Raw genomic sequence first — 13,675 nt, forward strand, 5'->3', positions numbered from 1 at the left:
TCTGTTTGTGACATAAAGGAGGAACAACACCCTTCAGCTTTCAGTTCTCACTTCTGTTATATCTGCAGCATAATTTCATGGTTCACTGACAACATTGTTTCCTGTTTTGATTCTTTTCCCTTCGACATGTGTTCTTACAGAAAAATGTAACTTTTGTTTATGAAAGCATTTCTCTGGAAGCTTAAAGCGATGCAGATTTAGCTGAAATTCACAGACAGTGGGTGTTGAAAATATATTAACGAGACAGATTGCAAACTCACTGGTACAAGGTTTTTCCTAGCCACAAATTTCAAACTGCCATGTATGTAAAACATATGGACAGAAATGTGCTTACTGACAAACAAGTTCTGGATGTCACCTACCTACATTCCTATCTACCTACCTATCTATTGCTATTTATTCTATAGACAGTCTTGTTTCTTTCCGCATTAACAGAACATTTTCACTCTGAGTTGCATTTACTGCAATATTTCTGTTTGATCAATAATTTTTATACCAAATTAGCTTTTACCTCTTCTCTAAGCTAAACAGTAAATTATCTGCCCACAGTAATGATAAATTATTTTGGCTAGTAGATGATATGTTACCAGAGAAATTCTTGATTTCAGACACTGCTTGCATCATACACTATCATGTTGCTGTTAGCTCATCTAACTCTTTATATCTTTCTGTTTTTCTTCTCCTTTTCCTGCACAGAAGGTCAGATGTAATTATTTTTCCGGCATTACAGTAATTGTTGACTTCTAATAGTTACAAGTTAATTTATGTTTCACAAAACAATACATTAACCACCTTATAAATTTTATTTGGTTTTCCTGAAAAATAAAAAACACCATGGGCAGCTGGATATTACTGGTTGGCTACTCCATATACCTGTGAAATATCCATTAAATCATGTAAATCTGTTTTAGTAGTTCTCCAAAATCAAATTATGTAAGTGGAAACACCTGGAAATGATTATGAAAGAGGCTATTTAAGATAACTTTACAGACACATTGCCCTCTCTCAGCTAAATGAGCAAATACAACAACTGTAAATTTCAGATATATTGGTTAGTTGTCAGTGTCCCTGACTCTGACCCTTTTTGTGTTTGTCTTAAGAAAGACGCTTTAAAGCTCTGCAAACTTCACAACATACCACTTGGCTGACATCTGTCTCGCTGCACAGGATGTTTATCTCAAATGATTGCTTGTTTGATATCTTGGACCATCATTCACTGTCTGTTTGGAGGAGTAATGTTTTTTTTTTTACATTTCTTTGCTCTTTCACCTACGCCTATGAGTCACAACATTCACAGTGGCAAATGCTAAATTCTTGCGTATATTTATTGTAAATGATCAGTCTGTTTTATTGTGTTGGATGTGGGAGTACACAAAAATACTTCAGTGTAATATATTAATGACTAAAACTGTATATTTTGGAGAAATTAATCAAACTTTTCTTGCAAATTGTATGGAAGTGCAGAGATGCAAGTGAGGGCCAGGTTTACAGTTAATTGGTTGGGTAACGAAGTAATTGTGGTTTTTACATAAAATATGAGTGATTACATAAAGCATACACATATGTATGGCTGCAACTACCGATTATTTAAATAATCGATTAATCAATGAATTGGACAAAAAAAATATATATATATATTAATTTCCACATCTTTATTCCAAAATACAACATTTGGACTGACAGAGCAAATAAACACACAAAAAACAGGTTGCTGCTTGAGTGTTCTGTTGCAATAATATCAAATAATAATAAAAAAATATTTAAAATAAATGTAAAATACTTTCTGTAAAAAAAAAAAATGTACACCAAATATATGGAAGTCAAGAACAGCCATGGATTTTTTCATTTTTATGCACTGTTATCTTGTGATAGCAACTTATTATTTCAAAGTTGTGAGAAAAAAAAACCTCTGCCCCACAGATACTCACCATCTACTCAATGGAAGATGCAGCTGTGGAACATCCTGCCCAACTATTACAAAGTGCTTTATAAAAACAATGCATCATTAGTATTATCATTATTAGTAGTAGTAGTAGTACATAATTTCCATTTCAGTTTTGTCAGTTTCATTCGTCTTCTGTCTAATTACCATTATTGGTTAACTTTTATTTTACAAATTAATTAGAGAAATTACTCCTGAAGAGCAAGGCTGGATGCATAGTATACACCAATTAGCTGAATAGCCTTACAGTAAGTGAACTTCCTGTTCTTGTAACTGAAATGTGAGAGGGATGTGCAGGAATAAAGTAAATTACTTTGACCTGAACCAAAACATACCCAGAAAACAGATTGAAGCATCTCTTAAACAGCAGGAGGTGTTGTGGGTTACTACTATCAACAGTGGTGAGCATATAGCAACAGTGATCCAAAAACGAACTTGGTCTGCACGTAAAGTTAACCACAATCTTTGTCTACATGCTCCCAATGGGCCTGTCAATCAGCCAATTCAATTCAGTTCAATTCAGTTTGTCTATATTGTGCACAGACAGGTCAGAGACACAAACAAAGCAATACCCAGCTTGGGATATCTGCTGTGGGAAAAGAAAAACAAAATGAATGACAACAAAAACAGCTGAGGACATACATGGAGACTAAGGAAAAAGAGTGCCAAAGGGTGATCATAGCAACATTAGAGGGTTCTAAGCCGCCTCGGTCTACAGCAGCATGTGTATGTAAAGGGGATGGCACTATGTTACCCAGGATAGCGAGAACTACTGGAATTAACTTAATCAAAAAGGTTTCCAGCCTAATCTTGAATGTTGAGAGGGTGCCTGTCTCCAAATCCAAACTGACAGCTGGTTTTACAATGTAGAACTCTATGTGGAACATACACAAGAAGTCCCTGATCCCTCCTGTTCTGCAACAGTTTAAAAAAAAAAAAAAAAAAAAAAGAGTGTCACGACCAGATTCCTGCCATGATTTCCTTGGAGCCTAATCATGTCCACCAGTGCCTTGCAATCACTCTTGTGCTCCTCATCTGCCTTCCTCTGTATTTAAGCCTCCTCTTGTCATTCCATTCCATATGTTGCCATTAGCTCAGCAATCCAGTGTTCTACTCTGCCATCTAACCAGAGTTGGAGCTTGTTTTCTGCCTCGTGGATTTCTGCCGTAGCCTAGCCCCCTTGGATTTGTTTTTAATCTCTGCCTTCATGTTGACAACCCTTGCCTCTTTGCCTTACCCAGAACTGGATTCCTGTTTTTTTTTTACCTAAAGAAATCAAGGATATCTCCGCTGGATATCACTTCCAAATTTGAAGCCACATCCACAGCTTTTACCACGGAGCCCGAAGACAAGACACAGGAAACTCCTTGCTGTAAATAAAACTTTTCATTCAGAGTGTGGTGGTAATTTGAGTCCGAGGTTTTCTGGCCATTACAGATAGTTCTGTTCACATTATTGACAGACAACGGTAGCATTACTTTGGAATGGAAATGCTTTGTTGAATCACTTTCATTTCAAAGTTTGTCCATTGTAAATGGTAGATGATCGCTGTTATGGTGTTTTTTGGGGCTCATTTAAGGTATTTTTCTCTCTCACAACCTAAGGAAGAAAAAGCAGTCTCACCTCTTTTTCATGAAAATGCGAGTGTTGTGTAGATGGAGTTGAATCCACACACTGCTGTCTATGTATCTTTTTCAATTGAATAAACTTTAGAGGGTTGCCATCTAAGATAGTATATTTACATAGCAGAGCAAGATTATCTGCAGTAATAGAGGTGAAAAAGCTGAATTGTGTAATTCCAAGCCTTTTCAACAAATAATAAAATAGGACCCCTGTGATCAGATGGAGACTGATTTAATCTTTTTCATGTCCATCTTCCATTTGCCCATTTGTGTCCAGGGAGCTGCTGCCAGAGTCTGTCTCTTGCCTAGTCAGTAATTCAGCTGCACACAGAAGCTGAATAAGGCCAGACATTCTCCCATTAATCCATACATTTGTAACACTAGTGTTCATCCTGGGATATGTTGGCATTTGATGGCCAACTCCCTCATCCCCAGACAAATATCACCTTTTTTCTCCTTCAGGCTAACATGGAGCCAGTGCATTTTTTATTGTAAGCTGACCTTTTAGGAGACAGCAGTCTCCAGTCTTTATCTTTAGGACCAATGCAAGCCATATTTCCACTGGAGCAGTAACAAATCTGTGGATTAGGTCATTTTTGGTGGTAACAAATAAGTTTGCATATAAGAAACAAAAGAACAACCAAATTTAATATTAATGTAAGAATTTGTTTAAAGTCTTACTTTATCTTTTTTTATCATCTTATTTTTGTTGGACCGCATTTGGCTTTGATTACAGCACGCATTTGCTGTGGCATCATTTCAATAAGCTTCTGCAATATCACAGAGTTGTATTCATTTTTCACCAAGATCTTGTAGTGATAATGGGAGAGTCTGTGCAAAGTCTTCTCCAGTACATTCCAAAGATTCTCAATGGGGTTAAAGGGGAACTCTGGTATTTTTAAACCTAAACCTCATTTCTGGCCTGAAATACGTTCATCTGCTCACCGAGAACAGTTTGGTGAAAGTCGGCGTCCTTCGAAAGATATTTAGATTCCTCGAGAGCCATATAACGGAGGGAACGGGGCTTAGAGGATGCAGCCTATGTAAAACCACTGTTAATTAATTAGCTAGACTAGCTAATTACTTTGGCTAATGTCATGATCAGCTTACTTGGCAAGGCACCCCAGTTATGTCATGGCATATGATGAAACAAGGTTTAGCCAAAATAGCTGAGTTCCCCCCCCCCCCCCCCCATTTGATCAGTCTGAGCATATTTTTTGTACCTTAATCCAACTCGACAGGAACATGCCCCTGTTTGAAAACCACAAGATTCCTGTTGTTAGAGAGGCATTGGGTAAACTGTTTCTTCAAGGGAACAAACTTGTTAAAACCCTGTCAGTCTGCATTTTTGTGTCATATTTTACAATTACTTGTTATATGTTGCTTTAAATTTCCTTTAATCACCTACCACCTTCTCTTCTCTTTTCCCCTCCTAGTGAGCTTATGAGTTCAGACTTTACTGAGACCTACTACACAGAAGATGGGCAGTCAATAACTCTGACCAATCACAATTATACTGTAAGTATCAAATAACAAAATGATGTTCATCGGTGGAAACTGTTCATAATATTGTTGTCTCCTTGATGACAGATTTTTTTTATCTTTGCTGATCACTGTCAAATTTGTCAGATTTACCCAGGACGAGATCTACAACCCATGAGTATTGAAATGTGTTACAATGTGTACTTTTTTAACCCACTATTTATGAGTGAGAGCGTAGTAGAAAAGTGAAAGGACTGAGGAAAATATGCAAGAAATGTCTCGAACTATGGATCTCTTGCTTGAAATTTGCAGATTATTGCCATCTGTCTTCTCCTTTTTTTGGCCATGTAAACAGTGTTGTACTTAAAATGTCATGTAGCCTGGATCAAAATTAAAAGACAGAGCAATATTTTAGCAGTTGCCCAAGTTCACACTTAAAAATAATTACCGCATTTTCCGCACAATAAGGCGCACCTAAAAGCCTTAAATTTTCACCAAAAAAATAAATAAATAAAAAAAAAAAAAATCAGCCGTGCACCATATTATCCAGTGCACCTTATGTGTGCACCGGATTCCAAAATCTGTCATGGATACCGCCATTTTGAGCTTACCGCGGGGAGCGCCGAGCATTCATCGGGGCATTTAGCCTCCTCTGCATCACTCACCACTCTCCCTCCGCGCCGCTCACCGCCACGTTCACTTTTGCCGTGCCTCTTTGCTCTCGTACATTGGAAATGAATGGCAACTGGCCACTTCCGTCGCTCGCTTTGCGTTCGGTGTGAATCCAGGGTTAGGCGGATCCCAGCCATTCCCTCTGAATGGGGCGAAGATTGTATCGAGCTCGTACTTAGCGACTGAACCGTGTCATCATTAATGCTGTCCCAGTGAGTCTGTTCTTCAGTCTGAGGTGGGTGATGCAGACCAATGTGCAGTTTATAAGTTTATAAGTGTAAAAACGACCGTCGGACCATTTCCTGCTGACACACGGACGTAATACATGCACTACGTGTGCTGGCAGCGATAAACCAATCAGAGAACATTATATATATATATATATATGTACGCCTTATAATCAGGTGCGCCTTATGTATGGGTTAAGTACAGAAACGGACCCCATAATGGAGGGTGCGCTTTACAATCAGGTGAGCCTTATTGTGCACAAAATACGGTAGTTCAAAGCTCATTTGATGTTGATTATTAAATATTTAGTTTAGTCTTGTAGTTCAACACTTAAAATTCTTAATTAAGTCCTTAGTTCTGAGATAAAGCATTTGACAGTCATCGCTCACCTTTTCTATAAGCTTCTCTGAATTCTGCTCCTCATCTGGTACATTGCTATTAAGAACTGAAACATGATGCCATTCTTATCATGCAAATCTGTCAAATTAAGTAGAACATTGATAATTGAATAACCATAAACTGCATAGCCTAATTCAGTTTACATTTATCATTCATCAGATACATCAATATATTTTTAAAAAGGAAGAAATCAGCACCATGCCCTTCACAACACATCCAAGTTATTCAAACTTACTATTTAGCCTGTAGCATGCCTTCCTCTTGTCCCACAATCTGCCTTCTTGATGCTAATCGGTTAAAACCTACCGTATTCAATGAAGAATTCATGGAAAATATGAACATCACTAATGAATGTGAACATTTAAACGTATTCATGCACAACTGTATCAGTCACATAGAAAATATAAGTACATCTGCAGTCCTCATGCACCAGTTAAAAATGAGTTGCAAGTAATGAGAACCTTCTTAGTGTGTGACATGTGAGGCCTGTCTTAATCAAAATTCTGACCAATTCAGTTGTTCATTTGCTATTGAAGGGTATTGTATCATGTCAAGATCTACAAAGCTCTCTGAGGCTTCAAGATGTAATTAATGTAGTCTGGAATCCACTCCAAAAAGCAAACTTGGTTGGACAAGTTTAATGTGAGGCTGAAACAAAGCATCGCAGTGGAAGAAGGGGGTGGGCTGAGCCTGAGCAAAAAGAAAGATTGTTTTATTAAATGCAGTGCCTGTGTCGCAAAAATTGCCTCAAGTTGAGATATCTATGTGTGACTTGAATATTCTGAAGCTGATTTTGGCTTGCAGTGTGAGTTAAAGAGCCTGACTGCCGTGTGTCAGCAACCCTGCCCAGGCTACAGAAAAAAATATGAGGCCTGCTCTGTTGTTAAGATTGTAACATGGAAAATTTCTGTTGCTTTTATCAGAGCAGAAATCTATAGTGTAAAGACCAGTCTTACTGCCTACAAGACGTTCAAATTTGTCAAAAACACTGTAAATTATTTCTATGTATAACAAAATGCAAAGGATAATTGCTCACATTAACTGAAACATCCAGATCCGTGCACAATGTCTGAATTTTCCGTAGCCATTAGAGACCAAAGAAAACCTTAAATTCATTCAGCTTCTCTAAAGCTTTCAGCAATACTCAAGTAATTTATTTTTTAGACATGGTTTGATAAGCATTCATTCCACAGCTTAAAATGATTTCATCTTAACCTTGCATATTTCCTGTTAATGTGGCTCTGTGGGACACTCCAGCTCTCCACCTCTGTCTGAGTTTTGGGGGGGGGGTGTAGATAAACTGTTCATTATGCAGACTAACATTGAGCTCCCTATTGCTTTTAAATTATTTTAAATGTTTGTTTATTCAGTTTCATTTATACAGCACTAAATCACAACAAGGCACTTCAAAAATACAGTCCAGTTCAGGACAATTATAATCCATTTCATTGTAATGCAATCATATCAAATTAATTCAAGCTAAATGTGTCTAAGTAATACAATGCCAATTAAAAAGAGAGGGGGGAAAAAAGTTGCTTTGATAAGGAAACCAACAGATTGCATGAAAACTTCTTTTGATTCCCACCCTGAGCTTGCACAAAGCGACAGTGGAGAGAAAAACCTCAAGCAGAACCAGACTCGGGAAAGGCGAATGCATTGTTAAGAGGACAGTGGTCTTATTAAATTTGAATATAGGAACAAATTGCACGACTTCCTGAATAACTCAGAATTCTCTATAAATGACTCTGACTGGCTAAGGATGAATCTGATTTCTAATATATATATATATATATATATTTTTTTTTAATACTATGGTGAAGTCAAAGTAATCTCTGATGCTTGATCTTTTCACTGTGCTCCACTATGTAGAGTCGTTCAAATACAGGATTGGTATCTGACATAAATGCAGTCACTGGAGGGCAAGCAAAATTGGTTAAGCATTTTGTATTCCCATGTGAAAGAGCTGTTAAAAAAATAAATAAAAACTATACTTTGCAACTAATTCCGGGCCTCCGAGTTTCCTTCATGCCTTTTGTACTTTTTTGCCAGTATGGTTGTGAAATGGGTCTTAAATTGTATTCATTATGCTTTTAAAAAAAAAAAAGTCTTAAATTTGACCTGGTGAAACCTGCAGAGACCCTGAATAAAGTTAATTCCAATCTTATGCTAACATTGCTGTGATGTTTTTGGTGACTGAACAAAAACCATTTTAAAGTGGACATATGGACTCAAAGCCAGAGCATGGACCAGGGGTGGGACACAGGCAACATGGACTTAAGTACTGGCGGCAGAGGCACCTAAGACCAAAGCACTGATGCAGATACAGCCACAGATTCAGGCTCTGATGCTGACTCAGATGAAGACTCAGGTTCAGCCTCTGGCGAGGGTTCAGGCTGCAGTAAAGTTTCAGGAGCTGGTTGAAACTGCTGTGAAGGCCCAGGAGCTGGCAGAAATACTTTAAGAAAGTCATCATCTCTCCTTCTGTGTCAGACTTCGGCTGTGGCCCTGAAACAGACTACCGCAAAGACTGTGGCTCTGAAAAGGAAGAGGAAAAACTTGTGAAACTCTTCTTAGGTGGTGGCTTGTGAGAAGCATCACAGCTTACCCCCTCGGAGGCTGAATGAGGGATGTTTAACCGAATTGCCTTGGAAACTGTCACACAGGCAGCGGGGAGACAGACAGTGAGGAGACATGAAAACCAGGCAACAGTGAGATATTAGAACCAGGCAGCGAGGAGACATGAAAACCAGGCAGCGTGGAGACAGGAAAATCAGGCAATGGGGAGACATCAGAACCAGGTAGCGAGGGGACAGGAGATTGTAGCTGACTCACTGAAAATTTCCACCAAGGCCCGCTGCCCTTGCTTCCTCGTCCAGTTCTGCTACACCCAAAGATGAAAAGAGCTGAGGTCTCACTCAAAGCACCTCAAGAAGCTCAATTCTCAGTATCGCTTAGGATTCTAAGGGCTCTGCTACGCTGTCTGTGAATGCTTTTACTGTCCCATGAACCACCTCAAACTCTTCCACAGTGGGCTGGACCACTGGGTCCTAGTCTGGTGGATCCTGATGAATGTGGCCTGAACAGTCTGCTGGTCCTGTTCTGTCCAGTCCATATCACTCTGTCATGGAGTTTGGTTGTTCCTCAGAGTCCGAGTTGGTTCATATGGCTCTGACATGTCAGAGATGTACTTTGGCGCTAGACCATGAAGAGACTTGTACACAAGCAGAGCTGTTTTAAAGTCTGTTCTCTGAGCAACAGGAAGCCAGTGCAGAGACCTGAGCAATGGACTAATATGGTCGTAGTTCCTGGTTCTAGTCAGGACTCGAGCAGCAGCATTCTGGATGTACTGCAGCTGTCTTACGGCCCGTTTAGAGCCCAGTGAGCAGCTGTTACAGTAGTCTAACCTGCTGAAGACAAATGCATTGGATTAGTCTTTCTAAGTCTGGTTTAGACACTATTCCTTTGATTCTGGCAATGTTTTTCAGATGGTAAAAAGCTGCTGATGTTATTGATTTAATGTGGCTGTTAAAGTTCAGGTCTGAGTCCAATATTACTCCTAGATTTCTAACTTGATTATTAGGTTTTAGAGAGAGATTCTCAAGGTGACTGATAACACTTTCTCTTTGTTTCTGTGGGCCACAGACAATGATTTCAGTTTTGTCTGAGTCTATCTGGAGAAAATAGTTTTGCATCCACACACTGATCTGTTCGATGCAGTGACACAATGTATCTACAGGCCCGTGTTCTCCTGCCGTCAATGACACGTAGATCTGAGTGTCATCTGCATAGTTGTGGTAGGACACATTATAGCTGCGTATTAGCTGACCTAATGGAAGCATGTACAGATTGAACAATAGGGGTCCCAGGATTGACCACTGAACTTAACGTACGTTAATATACAGCATGTACATATCTTGTCCTCATTATTGAGGTGGGTCATTCATGCAGTTTTCATATTAATGACAGTTTCTGATATTTAAAAGACAAACTTAAAGTCAGACTGATCTGACTGCTTATATCTTTTAATGAAAATGTAGCTATTTGTGGTCATATAGTACTTTGAATTCCATCCATTTTCTAAACCCACTTAATCCAATGCAGGGTCACAGTGGAGGTGGAGTCTATCCCAGCTGCCAGCTCCTATGATGAAACATTATTTCATTGCAAGAAGTGTCCTTGAAAGGAATATAAGAATTAGGTTAAAATATATTGTTTTTTCTTTGGTTATCATCAAAACATCAAATCTGGGAATTTCTTTTAGAAGAATGGTGCATTAAAGCTATTGTGGCATCTGTTGGTGGCTTGTAAAAGCTATGGTAAGCTATGATGTTTTTTTCTTAAATCTGTTTCTTAAATCTTTGTTTTACTCTTCTGTGTTCTTAGTTGGCATTTTGTTAGAGCTTATATTTTGTATTGTGTTTTAAATTCTTGTTCTGGTCTTTACTCCTAATTATCCTCAGTTTTGGTTATCAGTTCCACACCTGTCTCTCACTCAGTCAACCTCAGCTGCAGTCACTCTGCAGTCACTTCCTCATTAGTTTTCCTTAGTGTATATAAACTCCTTTGTTCAGCGCAGTCTTTGTCAGATCTTCGCTGTTTACAACCCTCTGGATGTACGCCGTAATCTTTTCCTCATTTTTCTGTTTCATCTTCTGGTTGGCTTTGTATTTTTTTTTGTTCGTTTTCACTGTAGAGTTAATGACTTTCCGGCTTTGCTGCACTTTTGGTTTTGGTGTTTTTTCAATAACCCTTCTGTCAAGTTTCCATCTGCTGTCTGGGGTTCTGCTTTTTGGGTCCTCTTCTCTCCTCCACCACTGACCGTAAGAACTAGAGATTCTGAAAGGTCTAAATAGTTGGTTCAAATGCCAGAGTTAAATGAACTCCTCTTCATTTTTGATGTTCCACACAACTTGAAATCCTATCTTGGATGATGAGAGGGTTTTTCTATGCAGCAGGTACTTCTAGATGGCAGGTTATTCCTGGCACACAAGCTTTCTTGGACATTATCCCATCATATTTTGCATATATAACTAGATTAATTATTGGGGGGTAGGGGTGGGAGAGCTCTCACTGACAACTGATAGGTATGATGGTTCCAACAGAGCACTCACTGTTGCTGTTGAAATTAAATACCTCATTTCATGCTCTGATGAGTTGACAGACTTTTGATTGTCAAAAATCAACATGCAAGCATAATTTCATCCTGAGGTGGTAAATCTTTCAACATTAACAGTTGGTCTTTAGGGCCAAAGGGAGAGCAGCATTTAGAAATGATATTATTTACCTTTTGCACAGTTTAGAATACTCTTGTGAGCAGAAAGAGGCTAGTATTTTAGCAGCTGTACCAACTGAAGAGTCTTGAAAAAAATCCCCTAATTTCTCTGCCTTTATTTTTCTGAAAAATGTTAAGCAATTTCTACAGCTGCATATTAGCCAACATACGCTATGGTTCATTGGCAGTGGAAGAATATACACAGAATCCATATTGGAGTATGGCTCCTACTCTTTTGGTCCCTGTCCAATATGTTTTCAAAATGGCGGGAGAAACTATAAGCTGCCATAATTAAATGCATGTTCCTTGGAAAAATTCCTACAGTTTAGAGCTAAAAAAATATACCTAAATGTCAGTGTGTTTGTAATTATCCACTGGAATATCACACATTAAGCCTTTTGAGGGTGCAGTTGTGGGCGGTCATGAAGAATACAAATTGGCACTATATGCAGCAGTCACAATAATGACCAGTTGGTATTGTTACAGCACTTAATTGACAATATTTGGTGAAAAGTATAAACTCTCAATGTACACAACAAGTTGAATTAACTCTGAAGTTATGCCATTATAGCATCTTGTGGTCTTAAGTCACCTATATATATATGTTCCTAATAATATTGAGAACTTTGGAGTCAGACTCTGTCAAGACCTGAAGAGCTAATTTAGAGAAACAAGAGAAGATTAAACTTACCACGATTCAGTTATATAGTAGTCACGCTGCCAATTATAGCACCACCTTTGTCGCGATGGTGTAGATGGAGGACCCAGATGCAGAATTACGAAAGCAAATTTGATTTATTTACAAACAAAACAAAAAGCGCGGCTGAGCCGGATAACATGGAATCTTAAACTGTGGAAAACTGCAAAACAAGACTGTGGAAACTAAGAGGCAAAACCAGCCGTGAAACCTGTTGCATGTAGTGAGGTGAGGATTTTGCAATGAACTGAGGGAAACTGGAAACTAAATGCTGTGGGGAGATGATTGGTAATGGGGTGCAGCTGTGAAACAAGGCCAGTTGACTTGAGTGAACCTATTGTGACAAGGGAAAAAACAAGACAAGAAATAAACCTAAAAACAAGACAAAAACAAAACTCAAAACATGACAACCTTCCCTCTTTAACCCTTTAATGTCCTGCTCTACTGTTTGGTAGACCGCATTTTTCAGTGACTGTCCTGTAATTCTTTAAATAACTGTGGAACCTGAATAGTTTCTACCACTACCACCAAGTTTGCAGTGCTTAAAGTGAGAATTTATTATGCTATTGCCTTTTCCTATTTTGATAGTTTTACTATGAAGTGATATCTAATTTGAAAGAAAAACGTTGATTTCTGTTGTTATCTATTATTATGGAAATGTTTTTGGAAGCTAGACTAACAAGACAAGTAATCCCACATCACCCCAACTCTTACCTCCTTTTATTGGCTTTTCACTAAAACTCCGAATTGATTTTTAAAAGAATATAAATTAACCACATATAAGGCCCTGCGTGGACTGTTGCGGACAGATTTTTTGAGCCACTGTTCCAGTGGTTGGTCTCTCCCATCCTCAGATCAAGGCCTCTTCTTTGGCCCCAGTTCCAAGTTTTATTCCAACATGCTGTTGTTTTTAAAAATATTAATTTGTTGAAAATCATGAACTTGATTTGGTATGTATGCTGTTTTTTTTAGATGATGTTTTAATCATACTTTTGGAAACGTCTCACAAATCCGCACTGCAATTTTGCTCCCACATACAAGTGCTGAATAACTGCTGAACATCAGGACCTTTAATCTGATTTCACAGGACAATGGATCACTTAATTTAAACAAGAAGTTAGATAAGTCATGGGTGACTAAAGGTGAAGATTGTTTGTATAAGTCAGTGGTTAATTCCTGGGTTTTTGTTCACAAACAATTAAAAACTAAAATTTGACTGGTGAGCTATAATACCAAGCTGCACTGCCAAAATGTTTTAGATGAAACTCAGTTTCTCCTGCAGAGAAATACAAACTAGTATTTTAGTCCAATAACATGATGTTGATGTTCATTTGCTCCCTGTAATAACTATGAAAAAGGTT

The 13,675-nt window shown here is 38.4% G+C and overlaps 1 protein-coding gene across 1 annotated transcript in view; it reads left to right on the forward strand.

Moving 5' to 3' along the window:
* Positions 1 to 13,675, forward strand: part of adam19a (ADAM metallopeptidase domain 19a) — a 223,620-nt gene that overhangs the window by 124,028 nt on the left and 85,917 nt on the right. Inside the window, exon 4 of the mRNA XM_072376152.1 lies at positions 5,001 to 5,082. Within this exon, the coding sequence (XP_072232253.1) occupies positions 5,001 to 5,082 (82 nt within the window). The remainder of the gene's footprint in view (positions 1 to 5,000; positions 5,083 to 13,675) is intronic.

Source organism: Leuresthes tenuis, unplaced genomic scaffold, assembly GCF_036924035.1.
Source record: "Leuresthes tenuis unplaced genomic scaffold, fLeuTen1.0.hap1 SCAF_22, whole genome shotgun sequence".
Classification (NCBI taxonomy): Eukaryota; Metazoa; Chordata; class Actinopteri; order Atheriniformes; family Atherinopsidae; genus Leuresthes; species Leuresthes tenuis.